Below are 27,206 nucleotides of genomic sequence, written 5' to 3' on the forward strand. Positions count from 1 at the left end.
AAAACTAAGTGGTTCATAGGCAGCATGTCACATCTCTTATCATTGAGGTGACGCGTCTGATGACAAAACCTCCAACTCAGCTAGACCTCGAGGATTGGGCGGGGTCAACGCAATACTCGATGCCTATTGGCTCAGGACGGGGCAGCAGGAGCAGTGAGCACTGGGCACCGGAGCAACAGCAGCTCATTACACACATTAAGCAGACGGAGCCAGTCGGCCAGGCAGCGCGTCTCAACGGGGGGTTCAACACAGAAACTAACCAAAGTGTATGTTCTGTCCCGCGAACACCCCCCTTTACCTATATACAGTTGTAAACAATTAGCATTATTAGCTAGTCTTGGCCTCTGCCGTCAGTATTAGGGGAGAGTAAATAAAAAAGGCGAGGATGTTGGTCCCCGCGGGAAGATAATGAAGAAGCTGCGCGTGTTGTTGCTGTGCGCCGTTTTAGTTCTCCTGTGCTGGTGAGTCAAACAATGATCTTTATTGAAGTAGTATTAATGTCTCTACCTGTAAAGCTGAGCAATAAGAACACCAATACTTTGACACCGAAATAATTTACCACTCTGTCTCTCATGATAGCTTCATGCTAGATGCTAACGTTTGTTGAGTAGCTTCAGATGTGGGATGTATTTATAAGCTTTTTGTCATACGAATTTAAATATTACGAGTCAAATACTGTTTTCTCACTCATATATTTTTATGGAGTTGCTTGCATTTCTTACAGAAATGTGCTGTCAGGCTGTTGAAAGTAGTACTGGACCACCAGCTGTCCAGTATCTCATGTATGTAAATTGTGGATGTATGTGTATGGTACACAGTGTACAGAAAACACTCAACGCCCACCGTGCATTTCAAGGCTTCCCACTTAAGCATGTGAGCACGTAATTTTTGTTATGTTTTATGTATTTTTTCTTCAGTTTTAAGGCTTTGTTGAACACCTTACCGGTGGCTTCAGCTGATATTATTGTTGAATTTTGCAGCCAGCACTTTTTTTTAAATAGCCATTGTCATGAATTTCGGTCAGTTTTTGTAAGTAGATGTTAGATAGATTAAACTTATTTTAAAATAACAGGTACTTGCCAACTAGTGCTAGAGCTAAGTTTGCTCTGACCACAGAAGCAAGCTTTTACTATAGCTTATGATATTTTGAGAATGTTTAATGCAGTCAAATATGTCTATGATAATCTTAGCTTTTTGTGCACCCACTATCTTTGCCAGGCTGATGTGGCATCATCCACGCTGGACAGGTGGTGGATTAGGGTTGGTCATATGTTGACTAAGCACACAGGGTGCTGACGCAGGTCACAAGTACATACCTGGTGTGAGACACAAGAAACAATTGCACCCTAGTGCCTGCCAGCCTTCCTATTGGATTGATGATATTAATAACGGGCTGATGTGCAAACTCACTATTTTCATAACAGCCGATTACATAGCTTGTCTTAGAATTGTTGTGAGCTGTAAAGATTTTCGCTTTTGTTTCCAACAATGTAACCTATAATTTTTAAAATGGCGAGGTTGGTTGGATGTTTGCCGGTTCCATACCTAATGCCTGTATAAAAACACTCACACAGTGAATTGAATAAGAATTGCACCACATGTGCACAAACTCACAGCTTGAATACCTTGTGTTATTGTTAATTGGCACACTTTGATATAGCTTTGGTTACTTCATTATGGTTTTCAGAAGCGAGCAACCTGGTCTGAGTGTAAAATCAATGTAAAACAACACGCACACCCATTTTACTTTTGTAATTTGCCATTTTTCCCAATTAGCCTATTTAGCAGGAAGAAAGGTTGGCTGGAGATTTATATAATTGATCTGTTTGGGTTGTGAAAAGTGGCCATTAAATACAAGAAACATAAGGGCTTTGCATTGCCATCTGAAAAAGCTAGTTGCTTAATATTGTGAATACAAACAGTAGTTTCATTTGGAATAACATGCACAGATGGAGCGTGCACAAAAGCGGCATTTGGGGAAGTAAGAGTCTTTGGGAAGTTCAAATAATTTTAAAACGCATTTCTGCTTCAAATAAGTAATAGATCTGAAAGGCCATGCATGAACAGAAACAAAGCACAGAAACATGGAAGCTCAATTCAGGGCAGGACATCCATGATTTGAGAATATTTTATGGGAGAGATGATGCATCTTAGAGTCAGGTAATTTGCATGACCTGTCAAATCGTTGCGGCCTAACAGAACGGCATTCACACCGAGTGTGTTTTGGTGGTTATAAAGACACAGGTCAAATTGAATTTCTTTTATCTTGAGCGTTGCATAGAATGCTGGGTCATGCGCAAGATGCTGCAAAAGATGCACAACACGAGTGTAGCGGTTAAAGACATCGTCCTGTAGCTTGCAACTTTTGCTTGAATGATGAGTCAATATCCAGATGCAGTATTTTAGCATGTAGAGGGGGCCAAATAGTAGCCAAATCTTTCAGCCTTTAGGGTGCAGAATAGACCTCTGTCAGAACATTCTGTTGCTATTTTTTTAACCAAATAGTTTAATTCAAGTAAGAAATGGTTCAGGTGTTTACTGCAAAAACTGCACCACAAAGAAACCTTGCTACTCTTTCCTGCAAGAGAGTTGGTTTAAATGAATTTCCAGTTCAATCAGATTTGCTGTATTTAAACTGCATATCTTGTGATCTCTCATTTGAATGATCATATTTGCTGTTGTGGGTGAGCACAAGGGTGTCAGTTTCCCTCTTAATCTGATTGCAAATGCCTGGGTTTTCAGTGGCTGATGACTTTCAGTGTTTGAGTGTTGTTTTGCAGTGAAAAAAGTTCAAATCTTACTGTACGTTCACACCGCCGCCGACTTGAGCGTCAAAGAAGCTCTGTCAAGGACGCTGGTCAAATAGTACGGGTCGGGGAAGCTTGTTGACACTTTGGACGCTTTGAACGCTCTGACGTACGTTGCAGGGAGAATAGAAGTGTCACAACATGAAATGTAATAAACAGAAAAAAACAAGCAATACATTGAAGAAACCTTTTATAATGACAGAATTTTTATAACCGTTTTGGTCACATTTGGTCGGGGAAAAAATAGTTAGCTATTATTATTATTATTTGCGGTCAAATTGGTGTCACTATGAGCAAATTAATTGCATTCCCGCTTTAAAACGAGCCTTCGTAAATATTTTGAATAAAAGTTGCGCTCATGCAGTCCCTATAAGCAAACAACGTCATGTCATAAATGATACGAAACCAGGAGGAATCACAGCAACGCGATTATTAGCTCTTGTTCCATTTTGGTAGGAACGAAAGTTTACATCGTGTATTTCTTTCTCTGGAATCAGCCAGCGTGAAGGACGTCTATATTCCCATCGGTTGCTCGCGTCACAGCTCATTACCATAAAGTTGGGCTTCTTTCTACTGTTTGATTGACGCTCAAAACGCCCAAAACGCGACGCCGATGGATTTGACTCTCCATGCAGCTGAGAGAAGCCAGCTTCCATTGAAAATGAATGACTTCCAGAAGCTTTGGAAGCTCAAGTCGGCGGCTGTGAACGTACGGTTAGTGTATGCCGAATATTGAAAGGTTAAAACAATCTTTATTATAATTCAGCAGTAATAATTATATCAGCTGTTTGTGCCCCCCCCCCCCATTTTTTAGCCAATAGAGCATTGTATAGACATCCACTTTTTGTTTTCCTCAAACCGTTTGTCTGTAGTGCTCGTGTTTCTACACAGCTAAAGCACATACACACAATACTTAATTTTGAAAATGAAAAAAAGTTGCACAGTACCAACTCTGCTAATAAACGCAATGTTTTAAAGGTTGATCCTGGCCGACAGTTTGACTTCAGAAAGAAGACTAATGAGAGCGTTCCTTACATGCGTGTCTCCTGTCCTGCTCTCTTTAGATGCTGACATGGCACTAAATAAAACAATCTGAATCTGCTCTCTTTGGCCTTTATGTTGGCTCATCGTCAATAATTGTTTTCAATGTTTGCTGGAATGACAGCAATGAGAGTTAAAAAATAATCTAAATAGTGTGAGAAGCCAACAACCTGCAGTTATGAGCAGGAGGACATGGTGCTGCTTTGGCACACATTCAGACCCACAGCCAGAGGCTCTTCTCCACTCTCTCTTTCCTTTCCTCCTCCTGCTTATTTCCGTCTTTCATTCCTATAATAGCTGAGAATGTAGCATACTGTTGTGACCTCTTCCTCCACGCCTCCAACAAAACCAACAGGCTCATATGCAAGCATTCAATTCTTTGTGAGACATAAACACCTGTCACCTTTCTCGGAAATCTGATAACTAATTTTACCTTTACACAGCATCTTAAATTCAATGCTTAAAGCTCTCATAAGTTCCATTGCGAAATATGAAAGATGTCCATGTTGGCTGTGGTGCTTTTAAGGGGATGAATTTAAATAGTCAACTTCTTAGAGGGGGTTAACGTGTAGAATGATCAGCTCTTCTAATTGGCTTGTTCATTACCAGCCGTGACCCATCCCTCGAGATATTTGACCTGCTAAGCATGTCCCACTCTAAACTGCCCATCACCCACCTTGAGTCTCCAGGGTGGGCTCCAGTTGCCTTGGAAACGCCACCCTTTGGTCACTGGGTTCATCTTCTCACTTGGCCTTGAGACCATACAAAGCATATTTGTGCTCAGGGCTGTGTCATGCTGCAAATAATAATAAAAAAAGTTGCATTCATAATATCGTTATGTAACTTAATTTTTGAAGACAACTCAAAATGACAGTGATATGAAGTGATATGAAGCCACTTTTTTTAATCAACTCATCGATTAAAACAGCCCTGAAGCTGACATGTTAAGCATTTTAAGATGCGTTTTTTTAAATGCGTTCACATTTTTCTGGATGTGAGCACTGCAGCTCTGTCAAGTAATTTGTCTGGATACAAACAAACCCTTCTTGGCCCCCATTGTGGGCACTGACATAGCATGGCCATAGGGAAAGGGGCCCATGTTCCCTATATGACTGAGCACACAGTGTGCTGTAATGTCAAACCTGCAGAAAAACACAGCCCCTCTATGATGACCTTACACTGGCTTTCTGAGACTCGTATTTAGATTAATAATCAGCGAATTTACTATTCACTGCTGCTTAAAACATGGCAATGTTGTCAAATGGCATGTCAACCTTTCCTCTATAGGGAACAGTTGTGTTTCATTTCATCGAGTGCTGCAGTGGTGTCGTATGTTTGTAGGCATATCCGGAAGCAGCATCACCCTGGTTTAATCGACAAAAGTCTGACTTTTTGTGCCACAGCTCTTAAATGTGCATCCCTGATGTTCCCATAATACTCTAATAAAAAAAAAAAAAAAGATACTTGATCCTCTGCTTGAGTGCATACGGTGATGTGTATGTTTGACAGCCCTGCTTTGCATGATGGTGGTATGAGATGTTTGTTGGTGTAAATCTTATTCTTCGTATCACAGATGGTGTGATATCACTCTCAATGTGCCATTCATGCCAAACCCAACCCCACATAATGTTCATTTTGCAGCTTGTTTGAGCCATTTGTACCTTCAGACAGTTTCTCATTGTTGCAGCTGGATCTGCACGCCACATATAGCAGCAGGAGGCTGGTAATTATTTAGAGGGATAATACTTTCAGCCTGAGCCCACAGTAGTAAGCGATGACGTTATATAATAGAGTATTAGATAAGAAGGATTGAATTAGGAAGGCAGCCGGTCTGCCATGCCAGCCCCTGTGCTTAGTTTGCTGGTCTGTCATGTTATCGTGTCTGCTAGCAGTAGCATCATTGATTGATGCTAACATGCTATAATCATAGAGTAGCCTAACTTGGATGTGAACTCACTGCATGCATATCATATATTTGCTTCTTATTGTGTATGGTTGGATGTTTTTAAAGTTTCTCATCCAACCGGTTCCTATATATACACCCTGAAGACAGTCCGTTCACACAAGAACAACAGCTCTGCATGTTGTAACAGTTAGGCTAAAGTAATGAGTTTAGTAATGAGTTTTCAGTTTGTAGTTGTACTTATTTAAATAAGTGAACACAAAAACCCCTTTTAAAGCTGTGATGAAACAGAATGGCGATAGATTGTTTCTTCTATATTGACGTCCGGATTTTTGGAAAAGGAAAATATTACAGGCGAGGCCTGGGTTTAACCTGGTTCTGATGTTAATGATTTTTAAGGACTTTGAATGGGCGTCTGCAAAAATCACACCTACATCATCTCCATATAAGTGCTTTCCACACAACTTTTCCATTACAGTCTTTCGTCACTCTCAGCAAACTTAAATGATCTCAGAGCAATGCCAAGTGTGCCATCCCTAAAACCAATGTAAACACTTTTATATAGACCCAGATTACAGACCTTTCATAAGCCAGCTGTGTAAAAAATGCATCCGTGTTGTTTAAAGAGAACTGTACAGCTTTTCTTATTCACGGTGTATGATAAAATACATTTGTAATGACATTTCTGTATAAAATTTCATCTTAACGTCACGTGAGACCACCCAAATTTTTTTTGTATTCTGGTGGTTTTAGTTGTTCTCACAATTTTCTCTTTTTATTTCCAAATTAGTATAATTTTTAGTACGAATGTTGTTCGTGAATGATTATTTGTGAAAATGTTAGCATATGCAGACTTCACGCACAAATTTATGATATTTGTGGTTTCTAGTCAAGTCGTTTATATAGAGCTTTATACAATACAAGTTTTCAAAGCAGCTTCACGCTAATAAACAGGAAGATAACAGTATTAATGGTCTTCTATTATAAAACAAATTTGATTTCAGCTGTAAAGCAGCTCTAAAAAGACAATAGTGCTCACTGGTCAAAAGAGTCTGTCAAATTCTCGCTCGAGTCCTTTTTTTAGTGCAAGGCCCCGTCCACTCTACTGCGTTTTCGTTTAAAAACGGAGACCTTTTGCTACGTTTGCACCTCCCTGTCCAGACTAAAACGAAAAAAATGAAGACCTAAAACAGAGAAGTTTAGAAACACTGCAGCTCCGTTTTGCGTTTTGAATCTCCGGAAAGCATTTTACTGTAGACGGGACAAAACGGAGGACTTTAGAAACGATGACGCAGAGGCTCACGATCGTCTCTATGATTGGATGTCATGATCAGTCATGACGTGTCCTTCCCTGTTTATCAGCCACCGTTTACACTGGCATTTTAATTCTCCATTTTTAAATGAAAACGCAGTACTGTGGATGGGGCCTAAGACCCTGTTTACACGAGAACGCTCGCGGGTGAAAACGTAAAAATATTTAATTATATTTTTAATATATAAAAATATTTTATATTTTATTATTTTATGTGCCTTTCGTTTACACGGTGACAGTGTTTTAGGGGCTTAAAAACGCAAAACAGTGAAACCACCCTCTAGAGTGGAAATCTAAGGCCCTGTTTACATGAGAACGCTCGCGGGTGAAAACTTAAAAATATTATATCTGATTTGCCTTTCGTTTACACAGTGACGGCGTTTTTGGGGCTTAAAAACACAAAAAAGTGAAACCACCCTCCAGAGTGAAAATCTTTAAAACGCTCCTCTGCTGCGTTCCCGTGTAAATGGTAAAAACTCAAAAGTCTGTTAATGCTTGACTGTGAAGGTTGTACGCAGGCGCGCGGGCTTGGTGTTGTTGTAGTATGCGCTCTTAGCCGCTTTGAGTGCATACTACATTGAATTTCACAGACTTTTGCGTCACCATCTGCATGCGGATTTCACACCCAAAACGCTCGTCTAAATGCAGAATAAAAAGTGATAACGCAACGCCACTTTTGCGTTTTCTCTTCAGAATAGTTTCCATGTAAACATAGCCTTAAAAACACTCCACCGCCACATTCCCGTGTAAAGGGTAAAAACGCAAAAGTCTGCTTGACTGTGAAGGTTGTACGCAGGCGTATGGACTTTGTGTTGTTGTGTGCCATTGCTCCACATCGCCACCTAGCCGCCTGGAGTGCATACTACATTGAATTTCACACACTTTTGCGTCACCACCATATGCTTGTGGATTTCCTACCCAAAACGCTTGTCTAAACGCAGAATAAAAGGTGATAACGCAACACCACCTTTGCGTTTTCTCTTCAGAATCGTTTCCATGTAAACATACCCTAAGTCTATACAGTACTGTAAGGTTGTTTGGGAGCTCGCAAGAGTCTCATTTCCTCATGCACAGAAAACAGAGCAGTCATGCTTTTAGTAGGAGGTGTGTTTATGTGCAAGTTAAAAAGGCATTAGTGCTGTACATAAATCCATCCCATGAGGACTGTAACTGTGGTCATGTCTTTGGGGCCCTTGTTGTCATACAAGCCTAACTGTTTTTAGCCTGCACGTGGATGGGAAATATCTGTGTTCTGACATGCTGACTCAGGGGGAGAGAGAATGACTCTGAACATACCTCAGGTTGATATGGTGACTGGGGGTTGGTGGGTTTTGGAGGTATGCAAGGCCAAAGACCTTGTATTGTGGCAGAGAGAGGCTATGTTTATTCAGGATTGTGTTTTAGGTTTGGATTTGTTATTTTCATCCTTTTTGTCACTTGTGTGGTATTTTCACTGGAAGAACGTTTTCTGATTCTTCAAGAATTTCAAGAGAAAAGTGCCTTGTCACAGCATGTACTGTGAATCCATACAGTTTGCAGCATTAAGAGGAATTCCCCCTCCTTAAACCAGCTTCCTGTTTGAGCCGTGCCATAGCTTGAAGAAGGAAACATTCATAATTAATTGTGACCACAACATAAGCTGCATATTGATTCAGTACGTCACTAATTAAAACAGTTGAATTTGTTTTGAGCTAAGAGCTTTTAAGCCTAAATCACCTGATCTTGTAGATATGCTTCTTTCTCCAAAAACAAAGTATTAAAAATTAAAAAATTTGATTTGACATGACCCTCTATTGTTTAATGAACCTTTATATATATATATATATATATATATTGTAACAGCTGGCAGAGAAGACAATTTTCCTTGTGTGAAATGCATGTAATTTAGTACAGATTTTATTTAATGACATATTCATTCACTGATGAAAAGTGTCTGGACATTGGACAAACACCCCTCATTGTTGAAGAATCCAATATTAAATGAGGTACTGAATTAATGTGTTTTAAATCTTTGGCTCGAGAGGCTGAGAATGAAATTTGGGTTATGTTTAATTAAACGGTGGGTTTTCACAGACTTGGACAAACACATTTCGCTGGCACTCAGACTGGCTCTCTTTTATCTTGCCTGTACCCATTTGGTTTCTCATTTTTAGAGCCAGACAGGTCCATTATTGTTGCTTCTCTCTCTGTCTTTGTATTTCTCTGCCTGTGTAAGCAGTTAGATTAGATCCTGTCAAGCGCATGGGAACGTCTGAACTTGTCGCTTTGGAAACAAGCGGATTGAGTGGACCAATCCAGACAGGCTGTCCCCAAACCATCACTGGAACCATGTCAACTTATAACACCAATGTTTTCCTTCTTATCTTTGAATAAAAACCCCACACCTGCTCTGTAATTAAAAGATAGGAAGAGAGAACCGAACAGGGTATTTTTGGTTAGCAGAAGCAACGAAACAAAAGTTTTGGTTTAGTCTTTCAGATTCAAAAGAGCTTTGTGAGAAAGAGTTTGAAAGGTGATACTTTGCAGACTAAAAGATCTCTGCGTGGAAGTCAAAATAAAAATGAAAATATCTGGCAAACTGTATTCGAAAAATAACACGTGTAGTACACTTTAGTCTGGGCTGGACAATTATTATTATTATTATTTTTTTTTTAACTTTTTGTCTAAAATGAAACATTTTGCACATTTTAATACACATGCAACATAAATTTAGTGTCAAATACAAAATACTGTATATTTTAAGGTATAAAGCAGTACAACATTTAAAACGGACTGAGGCCCCGTCCACACTACTGCGTTTTCTTTTAAAAACGGAGACCTTTTGCTACGTTTGCACCTCCCGTCCACACGAAAACGGGAAAAACGAAGACCTAAAACGGAGAAGTTTAGAAATGCTGCAGCTGCGTTTTGAATCTCCGGAGGGCGTTTTAGTGTGGACGAGACAAAACGGAGAACTTCAGAAAAGCAGACGCAGAGGCTGAGCGCAGAGGTGGGTTGGACAAACACATTTCGCTGGCACTCAGACTGGCTCTCTTTTATCTTGCCTGTACCCATTTGGTTTCTCATTTTTAGAGCCAGACAGGTCCATTATTGTTGCTTCTCTCTATGATTGGGTGTTATCAGTCATGACGTATCCTTCCCTGATTCGTCATTCACTGTTTACACCGGCACGCGCATGCCCAGTGTTGGTGAATGGTCACGTGATCCGCGTTTTCAGTCGTTTTAATGTGGACGGAGATCGTTTCTAATACGCAGATAAAACGCTGGTGTGGACGGAGATCGTATTCGTTTTAATTCTCCGTTTTTAAACGAAAACGAAGTAGTGTGGACGGGGCCTGAGCATCTGTCTGCCTTAGCCCTTGTTTTTGATCACATCAACTAGTCTGGCAGCTTCTAAATTTACAGTGGTTGTGTTAGTCTTCCTATAGCCCATCCCCCACTTCTTCAAGCACAGGAGTCAGGACACATTGTGTGTTTCTTTCTATCCTACACATACAAGCATTATCCACCCCCTCCTCAGATTGTGTACTAGGACATTTTGTTCTAGCTACTTCTAAAGAAAGCAGAGAAACCACCCCCTGATGACCAATCTGAGTGTTGAAAGTTTAAATGTGTGTTTACATTACACACCCATAGATTTGCTTTAAAGGGCATATTGCAGGTTAGAGGACACAACGAGTCAATGCATAGAAAAAGAGATTTTCTTTAAAATACACTTATAGATATGCTACAGAAGCTTCTTCATTTTTGTGAGAAAATTGTACTTCTGCGGGAGAGTGGTCGACTCAAACAACAGGGAAACAATGGATCGCAATGACATTTTGGACGCTGAGGAAATACTCGTATGACGGACATAAAGTTATGAGTCTGCTATGCTAAAGAGAGCAGGGACAGGCCAGGATAATGTTAGACAGAGCGGCCAGAGACAAATTGAGTTGTGGTGTGAGGAGAACCAGTGGAGAACAGGGCAGTGTGTTTTGGTAAGAGATGTGCTTATAGATATACATGTTTGCTAATGAAATGCTCACAATATTGTACAGAACAGATTATTATGATCCTATAACAGGCCAGCAGACATTAGTATGTTTAGGGTAGATTTATACTATTAAATGTATAAAAACTATACTTGGTATATTTCGATTGTACTAAAAACATACTCGGGTACATTTTTAATACATATTTTTCACCTGGGTTATAACAATCAGAAAATTAAAGATTTGAGTATTTAAACACCAATTTTGTTTTTCAATTACAAGTTGCCTCTATTTAGGGCATGACTACCTATATCACACTATTTGATGCCATTGGTATAGTATACGACGATCAATATTCTTGCGGCGTCCCATGTTGAACTCGATCATATCGCGCTGGGATGATAATCACTTGGTTTGAAGTGAAAGCTACGCTACACACAACTGTGTTTTCAGACGCGGATGCGGAAGAGAAATCCCGTCTCTTCACTTGCATAAACTGCACCAGGAACAAAAGATAAAGACTATAGCACTGTCCCTTTTCTTGTAATGGAAACTTGTGGACTTGATGATCTTGAAGTCCTGACTAGGCCGGAGTTTTTGCAACCTCCACAAACACAATAAGTTACCATGACGATGATAAATTAAAATACATAAACTATCGAAAAAAACACCGACTCACGGCCGCTCTCACTGAATACCAGCCTATTCTGCACTGAGCCGAGGCTGAGGCTCCCTAACGTGACATAAAATGACGCCATGTTGAAAAAAAAAAGCAGTTTTTATGAGCAGTCCAAGAAACGCTCACTTTATCTACTAAATTAGTGCCCTGATGTTGTTTTAAAACATTTTAAATCCTGCATTAACTTTTCATATGGAATTTTCATTAATTTAGATTTTTTTTACCTGCAATATGCTTTTTAAGATAATAGAAAGTCAGTGAGTGGTTAATTTTGTGCTGCTGCATCCATTAAAGAATACATGTTCAGTCTCTAAGTGATCTAAATTTTTAATGACTGTATGTTGGTTTACTGAGTTCCTACTGCAAACTCTTTCTTCCTGCAAATCAACTGCTTTCCCATTCCCAATATTGCTTAAGCCACTGATCCTGCTTTCAACCTTCTGTTTTCTTACCTAATAGTTGATCCTAAATACTGGCACTAATACTTCATGTTTTAGGAGGCTTTCCTTTAAAAAAAAAAAAAAAAAAATCGGCTGCTTTTACACACTTGGCTGGCAGGTTCTTTTCGATTAAAACCAACTTTGGTATGATTGATCTGTTAAGCCCGGAACACACCAAGCCGACGGTCGGCCAACTAAGTTTCATCGGTGTGAACCGTGTGATACGCATGGTTCCGTGCCGTCGGCTGAAAATAGTCCTCGTCAGCTTTGTTTCGCCCGATTCGACATGTTGAATCGGCGTCAGGCCGTGTGTGATGTGTTGATTTTGCCGTGTGGCTGCGAAACCACACACTGTACGACCAAAACTGTTAGACCTGTGATTTTTTTTTTTTTTTTTATCGCTGTGTGTGGGGTCTCTCAGGTTTGGAAAATCGGCCGACAATTTTAAAATCATCCCGTGTGAACCAGCCTTTAGAGCACCTTTAATATATTAGCTTCACCTTTTTAAGTTGAACTACTAAAATGAACTTTTGCACGATATTCAAATTTTTCAAGTTTCACCTGCATGTGTCTGTACAATTCTGTATTTTCATCTTTAGAATCATTAATATTTTTATTCTGGTGTCACCATTGTCCTGTACCAACCAATCGGCAGTTGTCAAGCGCCACTCTGTGTAGCTGCTTCTCAGATTGAGTGCAAATACTATTGAGCTCCACTTCTTCCTGGATTTGAACAGACAAATTAAAATAAATATCCTGTTAAACATAGTCGATTATGTCTCAAGTGAACATAAACAGTAGGAAACTGCATGTGTATTGATTATATTAGATATTTGCATTAGATTTTAAAGTGACAGCAGCATAAAAATCCTGCTGCTTTCTCTGTTTTTATGAAACCACAAAAGGCCTAAAAAATTGCTCACTGCTCTTGACTGAGTAACGTTTGTAACTTCAATAAGGATTAATCTGTTTAATTTATAGAGTGAAGATTATGCCGTGTTATTTTAATAAACTTTCCGTTCCTGAAAACTAAAAAAAAAAAAAAAAAAAAAAAAACTTAAACATTGATGTTTCATTCATGACTTGTTTCGTTTGTATATTTTATCTTTGTATTTATTGGTGCTATTGCTTGTGATTTTGTTCTTATTTTATTACTGACTGTTTACTGTTTACTTGGTATCGAAATTGGAATAGAGAATTGTGACTTTTTGCTGGTATCTAAAATTTTACTTATAACTTAAATAATAACATTTGTGGCTGGGTGAATTTTCTTAAGGAACCGACCATTGGCAGCAGGTGTGGCAAACAATTAGTTTCAGACCCTGTATGCCTATGGCAAGTCTAATGTCAACATGTTAAGCTGTGGGTTGCGTTTCCTCCTTCCATAAAATCCAGATCCTGTGTGCTGTTTAGGGATGTGGCAGGACAAAAAGGTTAAATGACGTTTGTGATAATTGACTCCTGTTATGTAAAAAAAAATCTTAATTCCAGACAAAGTGCTTTTTCTTCATTGAAATTAGCTTATTTCTTCTAACTATAGATGTTTTAAGGGGTTATTTTCCTCTTTTTTTCTCTAAGCAAACAAGGGTCAGAATACTTCTTCGTCAAAACAGGTCAAGCTAAAAGGCAATGGTAAGGTTTCTTTGGTGTTGGCGTGCAGTTGTTGATGGACTTACCGTGAATCTTGTTTGGAGATGGGATTTGCTCTCGCTGTTGTCACACCATACTTATGGCATCAACATAGGCTAGCATGGAAACCTATATGCCTATTATAGGCTGCACTAAAAGCCTTCCCGATCTCTTTTAGGAGACGGATAAACATTGTTGACTGATTCTGCTGTGCTGACTCAGCTGCCCTCAGCATTGCCTGTTGCGGAAGTGAGGCATTGCATTTCAATCGATGGCTTCATGGTTCTGGAGTGAGCGACTAAAGCATCTGTTATCACCTTTAATATCCTCCTCATCACGTTTTTGAGCTGGGCTAAGCAGGTGTTTTGATTTGTAAAACAGACCTCATCTTAAGCATTTTTCTTTGTTGTGAACTGTTCTTGTCAAGTGGAAGTGGAAGATGTGATGCTGCAGTGTCTGTAAATGCGGGAATGTTCAGACCATTTATACCGGGCCTGAACAAGTCTGTTTGACGTGTCTGCAGCCACGTTCAGATCGAATTAGTTGCATGAACGCCCGAAACTTGTGATTCACTCCAGCCTCTAGAAGCTTCGGCCTCTCTTCAATAAGTGTGTTTCTCAGTTTAATGAATGACATCGTTAGACTCCCACAATCCTTTGCAATGTCTCACGAGTCACAACAGCCCACAGGTTATACAACTGGAACCTGATAACTAGGGTTGGGTATCTCTGGTTATATTCAGTTTGCAAATCGACTTCTTCCTTTGTGTCTGTGGATGCACAATATATCAGTATAATATAGGTTGTATTGTCCTGAAACCTGTTACATTGATTCCCAAACATACATCAAACAGCATGCAAGACGTTTGTTTCAATGAAGTTCGTCATAACCTCCAACATGAGTCGCTGGGATGTTAATGGCAGCTGATGTATCATGTAGCACTAATGTTTGTGGATTGATAGCTTGACTCAGTGCAGCATTCGGCTTCATTCTGCCCTGGTGTTGTGTGAGAGGGGAGAGATTATGTTATAATGCCAGGGATTTAATTCTAGAGTTTTTCAGTGACTTTACTTCCAGCCCTGTCAACTCACGAGGGCTCAGGCTTCTTCCGCTCTGACATTTGCTCTGTGGCAGAATGTTTTTGTCTGGCCACAGCGTTGGCCTACTTTTTGCGAGAGCTCTGGCGTTGTGCCCGACAAGCCTGTGTTGTTCCTCCCCCAGCCACGTCGCTCTGTGCTCATCTGAATCTGTTGAGTCTCTGATTTCCCTCCCATCAGTTAATTTAATATTTATCAGTTCATTATCAAGCATTGTTTAGACCATTCCCCTCATTTACAAGAGACCGTGTTTGTAGTCTGTTTAAAACAATCTCTGACTGGTTTAGCAGCACATACTGATATTATCCTGCTGGTTCTTCCAATATATATATTTTTGTCTCATCGCAATCTGGACCTGTAGTATATTTATATAGCAGAGCAGCACACTGCAAAATTAGCATTTGCAGTGACATTTAGTGTCTAGTCACCCCGTGTTCACTCTGTAAAGCAGATGCTGTTTAGACTTTTTATTTTTTCCATTTAATGTGCCAGATGCTTCGTTCCAGTGCCACATAGGCAAGGCAAAGTCCACTCAGCGAATGCAAAACAGATCTAGATAGCTCTTCTTCAAGCGTTTTGCTCATTAATAAAGAGACGCATCTGCTTGTACAGTTGGCAGTAGTATTGCTTGAAAAATAACCTTTGACACTCTGTTGGTGTCTTCGTGATGTGATCGGGTGAAGTCACCGGCCTTAAATCTGTCATCTGTCATGACTCATGTGAAAACCAATATGCATTGGCATCCTATTGATAAATTTGAGAGTTTATGTTGAGTTTGTCTTTATTGGCTGATATTCTATTTAATTATGTAAGCTAAGTTCCTCTATTTTTTACTTTTTTGATTGTTTGCCATCATCTAAGTATTAAGTTAATCTTTAAAAGGATTAGCTTTAAATCTCTAATAATTTTAAAACACTGTTAAATCTCAAAATTAATATCTATCCATACTACTACTACTAATAATATCTGTTTTTATGCTGTACATTATCATGTTGTAATTCATAAATTCTCTTGTAGTTTGAGTTTATTTTTGAGTGGCTTATTTGGGTATCAGCCATTACATCATCAAAACAATTGTCCCATTGGTATCATCCAGAAACTTTAAATGTGTGAATCCATAATCTTCGATTTTTACATTTTGTCAATGCTAATGTAATCATGAAGGTATTCAGATGGGTGTTAAATTGGTTTGCTTGTATTTTTGAAACCAGAATTAAAAATTTTAATTTAAAAAAGAAAAATTGGATTCTCCAATCTCCATCGCACTTTTCAGCCGATATTCACTTAATCAACCAGGCGTATTAGACCAACATCACAAGATTTGTCTTGAGACTGTCTCTTGTTGCCTAAATTTAGACCCATTCAAAAGAGTTAGACCTGGAGGTGTAATGTTATAATGAAAGCCCTGTTCAGATGTTAGCCACAGTTTCCAGCAGCGTCCATTCACACCCACGCCCTGGCTGAGAACTGTGACGATTGTCCAACCACGTGCAGGATTTGATTAAAAACTCACTTGATGCCTTTGTTCATAGGTGCATGCATATAGATCCCTTTAAACATTTCTACACCTCGTGTGCCATTGTGATTTCAGGGCTGTGTACATAGGTGACGCATCTCTGAATAGCCAAAAGATATTTTCCACTCCACTTATTTGACTTACTTATTTTACCACAGGTGCTCTATGCTAGATGTTTACACGGTTGTGCAAGACTTGGACCGTCGAAAATGATTTCTTTCTAATTGCCTGAGCTAGGATAAGACGCTTTACAATGGTGTAGGGCTGCATGATTTAGGGGGAAAAAAATCTAAATAAAAAATATTGCTTCTTTATTTTTGTCAGGAAACCTCATGCATATAGTGAGAAAAAACCCTGTACTCCTTTCTACAATAAACTTTTGGATTTGCATCCGTTTATCCTTGCGTCAAATGCGGAATTTATGCGTGCATATAGCCCATTGTGACAATATATGGTTTACCTGTGTTCTTCTAGTTATCTCTGGTATTTTCATAAGAATAAAGTACATTTATAATGCAATGCTAACCGACAGCCTTTATCACTGTATAGAATACTGTAAAATTATATATTTTCTGATTGATTCTGTGATATGAAGTGATGTCACATCAGAAAAGAAAGTTATTACAGTTTGAAATAAAAACCTTGTGACGAGAAGCGTTTGCAAAACCTGTTGTCCAAGTTTTTCAAATGTACATTATAAGTGACTCAAACTCACAGCGCTTGCAGAGATGGAGCAACATTTGTTTTTTGTTGTTGTTGTTTTTTTTAATAAGAAATAGCAAATCACATTGTTGGTTTAAATTCAGTTACTGATGATATCCTGATATCATGGACATGCCAATATATACATCAGCCTGGGTTGCATTTTCATAGTGTAACAAGTGTCAATTTAGGCAAAATGTCAATCAGAAAGGAAAGAGGCAAATTCATTCCTCTTACTTAATTTACATATTTGTAAATTTTATGTCTATGTTAGATGGATGGATGGCTGCACACTTTTATCATTGGTAAATATTGTTAAACTAAAGCCAGTTCCATCAGCCACAAATGCCAACCACAGTATTTGCATAAACCTTCATCTGGAGTTATTTATGGGCACTTCACACAAGTCCAGGTGTTTTCAGTTTCACTTCAGTGTCAGTTTTAGACTTAGTATTTTAGACAGTAGCATTTATAGCATATATGTGTGTGTGTGTGTGTGTGTGTAAAACAATGCAAGCATGATTTTCAAGCTCATTTTCTGGCATTCTATGGGAGATGACGTTAAGTTTAGTGGCATCATTATTTATGATTGTAGTACAGTTGTGGATCCTGCTCTTCTCTGGCATGAAGATTAGGGCTAAAGCTAACAGGAAATATTTGGGGGATTTTGCTGGGCGCCTGGCTTCCCTAAATCTGCTCATCCAGACAGACAGAGAGAATAAACACTGGAACAAAATGAAGTGATCTGTCACATCAAGTGGAGCACAGAGAAGTTGATCGCCATCATTTATTGTGTAGTGTCCCATCACCAGGATTCTGTTCTGGTGCTTATAGTTTCTCTCCCATTGTGTTCTGGTGCTTAGTTTCTGACCCTGTGATTCCACAGGGTCCCTCATTTGTTTGGACAAACCTTCATGTTCATTGCAGAACCCCCTGACTACTGAGGGGGTAGTAAAATATTGACTGTGTGCACTTTGCAGTGCATCTAAGGGGCCGTTTACACCTGGCCACTTCATGCGTTTTCTGTGATCGGATAGCTATCCGATTGTGAACAGACAAGGTGTAAATGCCCCCTGAAACGCATTCGAGACGGATATGAATCCGATCGCTCAAACCACTTCAGGAGGTGGTCTGGGCCGCATTCCAGACAAAACTGGACAAGTGTAAATGCATCTTGACTTCTCCATCGATTCGGCATCTTATTTGGGATGGTCGAACACTTTTTAAGTGGGGTGACTATGACTTAACCCAACATGTCAACCTTCTCCTGCATGTCTACAGCCATGAACTGGTTCAGACAAACAGATATATTTTAGTCCAACAAAAGAAAAATGTGTTTGGTATTTGTACATGGGCAAGTTTAGTGTCTTTTCCCATTACATCACATCATCGCCTAAGGGTGATGATGTGATGTAACCAAGGTTTTATGTTTGTGATGTTTGTTAATTGTAAAAAAACCTGCAACAAGTCAGCCTAACAAAATGTATTTTCATCTCCTCTTTTTTTGCAAATCAGGTGTTTAGATCATTTCCTAGTTCTGCCTTTGTCATCATCAGCCTCAGCTCTTGTGTGTCTGCTCGATCCCTGCTGTGCTTCTCTGTAAGGGCTCTCATAAATAAGAGCTAAATGTGATATGATGTTCTCCCACTGAGTTCCCATAAGCTCCCTGTCCAATGGAAAAGCAGCAGTATCCCTGATATGCCTGTGGGGTCGCTTCCCAACAGCGGAAGTATCTATATGAACAATTATAGATACCCCCCCCCCCCCCATAGCCACTCTGCTCTTTGTTTGTGGTTATTTACACACTCATCATGACTTGAGACTTGAATCACTGTTATGTAATATCAAAAAGTTATTTTATTTGAATCCAGAGAGGGAAAAAATCTTGACCTGCTCTTTTTGAGTGCAACTCCCCTTTTTGTGAACTGAATATATCTATTTTTTACAGTAAGGGTTTGACCTATTTTCTTGTCATAACATGTCATGATTTTTGCTGCCATTATTTGCCTTGGTTGTAAAAATATATTCGGCTATCAAAAAGTATGCATAAATATCTTCTCCACACAGGCCTTAACTAAGTCTTGTATGATATGGAGGCATAAAAATGGTTGTTATGGAGTATAAATCTCCACATATGAGACTGTTTTGGTGTTTGGGTTTGTAGTGAAACATTGGCTATAAAGGCAGCTGGTTCTGCTCATATCATCTACAGAGGAGCTGTACATTTACATTTTTATTCTTGCTATTTGTCAGTGTGTCTATTTTATTGTGTGACTTTTCAAAAAATATTTAGTACATAGTTGTCTCAGTCTGGCTGGAATACTTCATTCTAATTGGTCAGTTCATTGATGATGAACCGCTTATCTGTAACTGGCCATTGTCTCGGGCAACACATCACTCTTTACTCTCTTGCTTCTCACATAATTACTTTTCAACTCGAATCAATATATAATGTCTTTTTATTTCATTAATTTGTGACTAGTCTTGTATCAAACATGATAATGTACAGTTAGCCGGTTTATTACTACAAAGATATAATCCACATGAGTGATCGGTGTTGGCTGGTGTGTGTTGGGCGTGGATGCTGCACATTGGTGATTAGTTGAGGAGATTCCCCCTCTATGTAAAGCGCTTTGAGTGCCGAGAAATGTGCTATATATGTAGTTAATTATTATTATTATTATTATCGGCCTGTCTTGTTTATTGTGAAATAAATGACTGGGTCTGTAGCTCTGTACATTATCCAGGGGATACTCAACTGATGCTCTTGGGAAAACTGTAGGGAAAAGGATTGTGCCGCCCCCAATGCTTCACATGTTAACCTTTTAGGCTACATGTGAAGTACATACAAACAGCTATTTTAGTTCCCTCACTCCACAACACATCCTTACATTTAACAGTATTCAGAATCAGAACAGGAATGAAAAATGTATTTTTTAATAAAAGTATAAAACAAACGTATATTATAGTGGCATTTATTTTAAATGCCAAGCCTAATCACATTTATTCTGCTGTTAAAATAAAAGTCCCACTTTCGACACTTGGTCCAACAGAATATCTTTTTTTTTTAAATGTTAAACCGCTTGATTCAGATTGTATGAACCATTTACATGCAAATTTGTTTTGCTCATGTCATGTTAATCCAGGTCAAGTGTTGCCTTGGCAGTATTGTATGTAATACAATCATGCTTGCCAATAAAATAACTTATGTGATGTGTTTTTATTTCTCTCTGTCTATATTGCTTTTGCTGCCCCTAATCTGTGGCCCTATCCAACTGCCCAGTTTGCCTATATGTATGTGGCGCCCCTGCTACTATAGTTTTGGTCATAAGACACACAGTACATTTGTTACTCAATAACTCCCCGCTGATACCTATATGAACACTATATCTGGTTGTGTATATATGTTCAAGGTTTGACCCTCATCAGCTCAGATCCATGTGCGTCTGTGCATCTCGCTTGTCTTGCAAACATCATTTTACAATAGGTAATTTATTGCTCTTTGAAAGTTTTTCCTCATTGTAAACTTTTCAAGAAGTGTTCCATTAGGTCTTAAAGTGGGTGTGTCTTTTAAGGCTAGGACTTGCCCATACATGCTTTCCTCAAGTAAACGCCTTATTACAAAGGCTGGATAATAACGAGTATAGTCCCATCAGAGGAATCACTTGAAGTTGGTTAGGTCCAATCCTGATTAAGGGTTTGAACATACTAGCTGAGGTGCTGACAGTGTGCTAACATGAGCCTGCATGTGCACAGGTTCCCCTTACTCCTAAATCTAGTCAAGGTAACACTCTCAAGTTACTCTATGTGAACATTTGAAATGAGAGCGAGACAGAGTGCTGATAATGACAAGGCCCAGCTGTTGTTCATTCTCCAAAAAGTCATCGGACAGCTTTCTTTGGCGAGCAGATGCATAGTACAAGGTTTTTGCCGTGATTTTACCTCCCATGGGGGTGTGTGCTGTTTAAATTAGACCGGCAGGATTAGGAGGGATGGATATAGTGTATAATTGATTGGTAAGTTTGGCAAAGAAGAGCGTCAGTTGATATTCAGATACTGCTGTTGTGTGTGTGTGTGGTTTACATTCATTGTGAGTGTTGCATCGTGACAGCGTGAGTGTTGCAAGGAAGCATTAAAACTTCATAGAATTAGAATAGAAATGATGTGTACTAGGATACTATTAAAGCAGTTTTATCCCCCCCCCCCCCTTCCCCACCATTCTGTTTCCCATTTACATTTTTCTGTTTTAAATCTTTTAACATTTTTTTTTAAGGTAACTATATCCTAAAAGCATGTCTTTATTAATTTTAATAATTTGATATAAAATATTAGTGAAATATTTTTTTTTAAATGACCTTATGAAATCTTTTATTTATTTAATTTCCCTCCCAATTTCCAATTTGATCCAGTCTTTTGATTTGATACAAATGTATTATCAAAACTGTGGTAATCAAATTAATTAAATGAACTTTAACAATTTTTTTATTTGTATTAAACTGAATATGCAATAAATCCTTTACATCAAAGCATTGCATTTTTAGTTTTTGTCAAATTAAGTGCTGCACAACAGAGGTATACTGCATAAATTAAAACATGGATGGAAAAAAATGTATTGTGCAATGTTCCGTATGATTATTTTTGTTCTTATTACTCAGAGAAGTATATTTGGCTATACAATTGTAATATATTTCTGTCATAATTTCTTTTATTTGTTTTATTTTGGCGCTTTGTCAATTTGCCTATTTTGTTTCATACAGTGAATTCTGTCATATCATGGAAATCATATGGCCCTAGTTATACATGTGCCTTTAAAATCAGGTTTGTGTTGTGTTGCCACATAAAATCTGTCTAATTATTAACTGCTTCATTCATACAGTTCATTTCTCATAGTGAAGAGTGAGTTAATAGTTACCCAAGCAGAAATTAGTTCAGTGGAGTACAACAAAACTTGAGTTCTTGAGTTTTCTCAGGCTCACCTTGGTCTATTACATCCACATTATCCACCTTACTTTTCTATTGCAGAAGTAAGGTGTTTTTAAGACAATACTTTAAAATAATATGTTAAAAAATATCTTGTTAATTAAGTAGCATAACAAACTGTTTTGTACAGCTTGTCATTTTTCCCCTTCATTTTCCATCCTTTCAATTCTATGTGGCCAAAAATAAAATTAATAAATGTAAATCATAATTGCTATTACAGTGGGATGTTGTATGTATTTTTAAGTCTATGTTTATAAAAGTGTCATGCACAGGCCTGTGTTGTTAGACAGTCAGCACACTAAAAACCAAATCAACATTCCAAGATTATATCATAGTTCAGTGTCTGCGATCCGGACACCTTTTTAAAGCACACCTAATAGTGGTACTTTTGGACTTAAAATACCCTGCTGTGAGCAGATTCTGTTTTATTAAACAGGTCAATTCTGTGTGCACTGTGATAGGGTGTTGCTCTTTAGCCAATTCATTTGTTGTGTGGACCCAAAGCAGTCTGTCCGAATAATCTGAAAATCTATGGTTGTGCACATCACCTAATCTGAACATAAATTCCTCACATCTATTCCCTTGACTGAAATCTTAACATAATGGTAATCCATGCCATTCAGACTCTATTTCTCAACTAAGCTTAGACAGCATTAGGCAGTGCGAGACTGTAATACCGTGAAAATGATTGGACACAATTTCAGTTTATTTTGAGTGGTAAATGCCAGTATGTTTGGGTGAAACCGCTTTTATGTGAGCTCTGATGTAATTGGCTTTAGTCAGATTAACTTTCACTGTGCTTGGAGGAATAAACAATGGAAAGAGGTGTAATCTTGCATCTCAACCATGCAAATTTCTTCTTTGCTATGAAAGCTAGAGATGTCATCATGAGCTCTTATGACATTTAGTAGTAGATTAAGAGTTTTTTATATCACATGTAGGTCATACAACTCATCATCTCCGCTTTTGTGACTCTTACGTTTTTACTCAATGTGTTGCAGGCACTCGTGTCGTCATGTTTATTGTTCAGAAGAGATCTCCTCTGGCCCAGGACTCCCTGCACAGGATGACAGCCGTTACACAACGGAGGAATCAGGGACTGATAAAAAGGTGACAAAAAACAATGACACAGTTACCAACTAAATACCTCAACAACTTGCAAGCACTTGAACTCTTCTCCTAATTAAGTCTTGAGTGTGCGTTTTTAACACATTGAGATTTAACTCTGTATTGTGAAATGGGATCACATACATTTGACTTCTAGAGAGGGGAGTTTGCCTGTTGTGTAAATAGTCCCTGAAGTTGTGCAATAGCTTCTCATTCAGAGTGTTGTTGACATTTGTCTTTTTAACAGGCTAATCTATAAAGCCACTCACCGACAGGGGCCCCAACAAAGACCCCCCTCCTCTGTGTAACCTATAGATTTAAGGCTGTGTGGAGTCATCTGGTTGTCCAATATTTCTTAGTGAGACTGGCTGATTAGGTCCACTTTAACTGTTGATAGTGTGCAGTCATTAAAGTTAAAGTAATTCAATCTTCAACTAAAGTGTGAATCTGTAAACTTGCCCTGTTTGCACTTAAACACTTCCTGGCAGTCACAAAAGTGTTTTATCTTTTCTCCCACTAAACTTGAATGGTAGAAAAACAGCCATCGAAATAAAACCAGTTCTGCCAACTCACTTGTTGTTGAAGGAATAGTAAAAAGTCACTCATCAATTCATCAATTATGTCATTTACTCAACCTCATGTCTTTCCAAATACCTCAGATGAGCACAGACCAGTTTTTGGCAGAATTATCACATGGCTCACAACTTTTCACTTAGTCAAATGTTTTCCTCTTTTAGGTTGAGGAGGAAAGGGCGACACGCACTCAGTCATCGCACAGCGTGGGCCTGGAGACCGAGACTGCTGCACTAAAGGAAACTCCATTGCACTCACAAGACACCCCACACGACGAGAAGCACAAACAGGTGCCCGCGTAATCCAACCGCCATATCTGTTTTCTTCGGTTACATACTGTATGACCCACATATGCGACTCGATGGATAGGACACACAAAATCCTGTATTTGTTTCAATTTATTTTTTCGGTCACACCTAGATAAGGGTCAAATTCACAATAGTAACTAACCATTAAATATGACTTTTGCTCCCCCAAAAATGACTGCTTATTAATAGTTAGTATGGTAGTTCTTAAGTTTAGGTATTGAGGGATGTAGAATATAAGCTAGTCATACAGAATAAGGCATTAATATGTGTTTTAAAAGTACTAGTAAACAGCCAATATTCTTGTAATATGCATGCTAATAAGCAGCTAGTCAATAGCGAGAATTGGACCCTAAACTAAACTGTTACCTTTTTTTCTTTGACTTTAAATGTTTATGGCTTTTTTCAAAAAATATTTGAGTTATGAGTTACCATTAAATACAGTGCTTGTCCACTTTTGCCACTTTTGGTTTCCATTATTTTTTTCCCATAGGGATTTATTAAAGTGTTATAAGCCATAAACCAAACCAACCAACCACAAGGTAAATCGCAACATTAGAATAACGGTAAAGCTACACTGTGTAACTCTTTTAGTTTATTCTTAGCTAAAAACACTTAGTTCTTTCAAAAATATATGTGCTCATTAATGTATATTTACTTCGTTCAAGTAATAAAGTATTCTTGTGAGTGTATAATATGCCATTGGAAATACATACGGGGAAGGGGTTCTAATGTCGGTCGCCATGTTGCCCCTCCATCTTGAAAGTACATCTTTCGCGTTTACGTTTGAGTTAACACTCATGAACGAGGTCGAACTGGAAGCCATGTTAATCTTGGGCTACATTGGCCACCGTAGGAGTTAAAACAAAATCAGAATTGAGAGGAACAGAAACTAATATTCACTGGATGGTCATACCTTTTCACTGCTAGATGGGGGTAAAAATCACACAGTGTAGCTTTAAAAAAGAAGAATTAGTAAATTCAACAAGAGTTACTAGACTGTGTTAACAGCTTCAATGAGGGAAATAACTACAATATTGTGCAGAGTTGCACATGACAATTAAATTATGGAGAAATCTAACAGTTTGTATTATAAGTTAAATATCAATTAACTCATTGGAAAAATGAATGTTATTTTTACTGTTTTTTACCAGAACTGTTGCACTCTTGCTGTGATCCTCCACCTCACGTCTACAACCAAATCATAGTCATGATGTTTTTCACTAAGAGCCTTTTTCTGTTGCCTAATTGTTAATCCGTTTATCTGTGATTCTGTCCTTGTAGACTGTGAATTTAGAAGAAGTGTTGGAGGATCAGCAGATTCAGCTTGATTCTGCTCTCCCTGAGCTAGAACTACAACAACAGCAGCAGCAGCAACCAGAACCCCAGAACACCCAACAACAAGACCAACAACAGCAGTCAGCTCAACCACCAACACTCACACAGCCCCAAACAGCACCGCATCTGTCCCACACCCAGCCAGACCCTGAAACTCCACAGGCCACTGCAACAGAGGACCAGGCTGCCCACGCCACCACTGCTTTGACCCCTCCACAAACTGACCCACACGGAGAAGACCCCTCTGCACCTGCTGCTGAACTCCAGAAGAGCCCAGAGCCGGCCTCACCTACCTCAGCCTCCTCCTCCGAGAGCCCCTCCAGGTGAGTACACACAGCAGTTTGGGAGAGGAGAGGGTGGGAACTTTGAATGATTGTCTTCACTATTTATTTTCTATATTCACATTTCTTTTGATTTTGTTTTCTTATTGTTTCATTGTGACACCATTTCTGCATCCAGACTTTGAAATTGAATCATCCAAGCACACGGTCATCACTTTATGGACTTCATGTCGCACCTTCTTTGGAACTGCACCATTTTTTTTTAATTGCATCATAGTGTATCTCTCCTTCTTTACTAGACCTCTATGGCTCGTTTTAATTTTGTTTTTTTTCTGGACTTGGAGCATTTATGAATCTTCCATTTCAACAAGGACCCAAAAAAGACAATATCGGTGTGCACTTAGCTAGATGGGCCTTTAAAATGTAATAAACCAGTAAGATAGAAACTGTCCACAGATCAAAATGAACCAGGCTTCAATCCGTACCTGGATCCAGACAGATTTCTTTCTCTCTCTCTTATTCTTTGTAGCCCCCTCTCTCCATTAGTTTCCCTCCAATTCCTCCCTATCTTTCCCTTCTTTTGGTAAACGGCATATGATTTCTTTCCTTCAGTGGACTAGACGTTCCGCATCCTGATGCCCCCGTAGAGAACTCTAGTGCCAGTCAGTGTGAGGTGGGCTCTGTGCCCCCCTTCAGTCAACCCCTTGACACAACACTCACCAGGTGAGTACAGAGCAACAGGTAAACGACAGGTAACAAAGCAGGTTACATAGTGACAACTACAGTACTTGCGTTACATTAGGTGACTTGGTAACTGATGGTTGACCAAGTAACGGAGCTTCTTCAGGCACATCAAGGCTCGTCATCCTGCCTTGCTCTTTTTTTTTTTTTTTACTTCTCATTTCATCTCCCCCCCCCCACGAATGCCATGATACACCATTTTAATTCCTGTTTAACTTGTCATTTGAGTGAACAAATATTTTTTTGTTGTTGTTTTTCTATATACCAACCCATTAATGTATCCCCACCCTTTCCTCTCTTTACTTGCTCTCAATAGTGTTGTGGAGGAACATGCAGAGAACCAGTCCACCACTTTGGGACAGAGTACAGAGACCAGTGCTGACCCGACTGCCTCTCTGGTCCCGAGTGAGCTGGACCTCACAGAGACGGGGCAGACCGACAGTATCCTTCCACCTACAGAAAGCCTGCAGGTACACACTGCAAGCACATTTGTCAGACTAATCTCACATTGCTAAGTAATTGCAAAAATGGGAGGGAATAAATTAAATAACTTCAAGACTAAAACTCCCTTACACACGATAAAATCACTTTAACGCAGATGAATAATGGCGTAATGCTTTTATATAATGGAAGCAATAGAGCTTATAGAATAGACACATGTTCAATAAACAATTAAATGTATTATTAATTATACTGTAATCAAAATACCAATTTTTCTTCAATATAGTACTGTTTGCAGTTGCTAATCAACTTTGTTTTTGCTGAAACTGGTTATTATTTG

The 27,206-nt window shown here is 38.9% G+C and overlaps 1 protein-coding gene across 7 annotated transcripts in view; it reads left to right on the forward strand.

The window, feature by feature from the left end:
- Positions 1–171: 171 nt before the first annotated feature.
- Positions 172–27,206, forward strand: part of suco (SUN domain containing ossification factor) — a 51,353-nt gene continuing 24,318 nt past the window's right edge. For 4 of the 7 annotated variants that reach the window (XM_089118503.1, XM_039692218.2, XM_089118505.1 and 1 more), the window contains exons 1-6: positions 172–461; positions 23,082–23,190; positions 23,925–24,050; positions 25,350–25,726; positions 26,297–26,407; positions 26,742–26,895. In XM_089118503.1, the coding sequence (XP_088974629.1) occupies positions 409–461; positions 23,082–23,190; positions 23,925–24,050; positions 25,350–25,726; positions 26,297–26,407; positions 26,742–26,895 (930 nt within the window). In that variant the 5' untranslated portion in view covers positions 172–408. The remainder of the gene's footprint in view (positions 462–23,081; positions 23,191–23,924; positions 24,051–25,349; positions 25,727–26,296; positions 26,408–26,741; positions 26,896–27,206) is intronic. The other 3 variants (XM_039692217.2, XM_039692219.2, XM_039692220.2) reach the window with 2 other exon arrangements.

The sequence above is a fragment of the Pimephales promelas genome, chromosome 13 (assembly GCF_988280905.1).
Source record: "Pimephales promelas chromosome 13, fPimPro1.hap1.1, whole genome shotgun sequence".
Classification (NCBI taxonomy): Eukaryota; Metazoa; Chordata; class Actinopteri; order Cypriniformes; family Leuciscidae; genus Pimephales; species Pimephales promelas.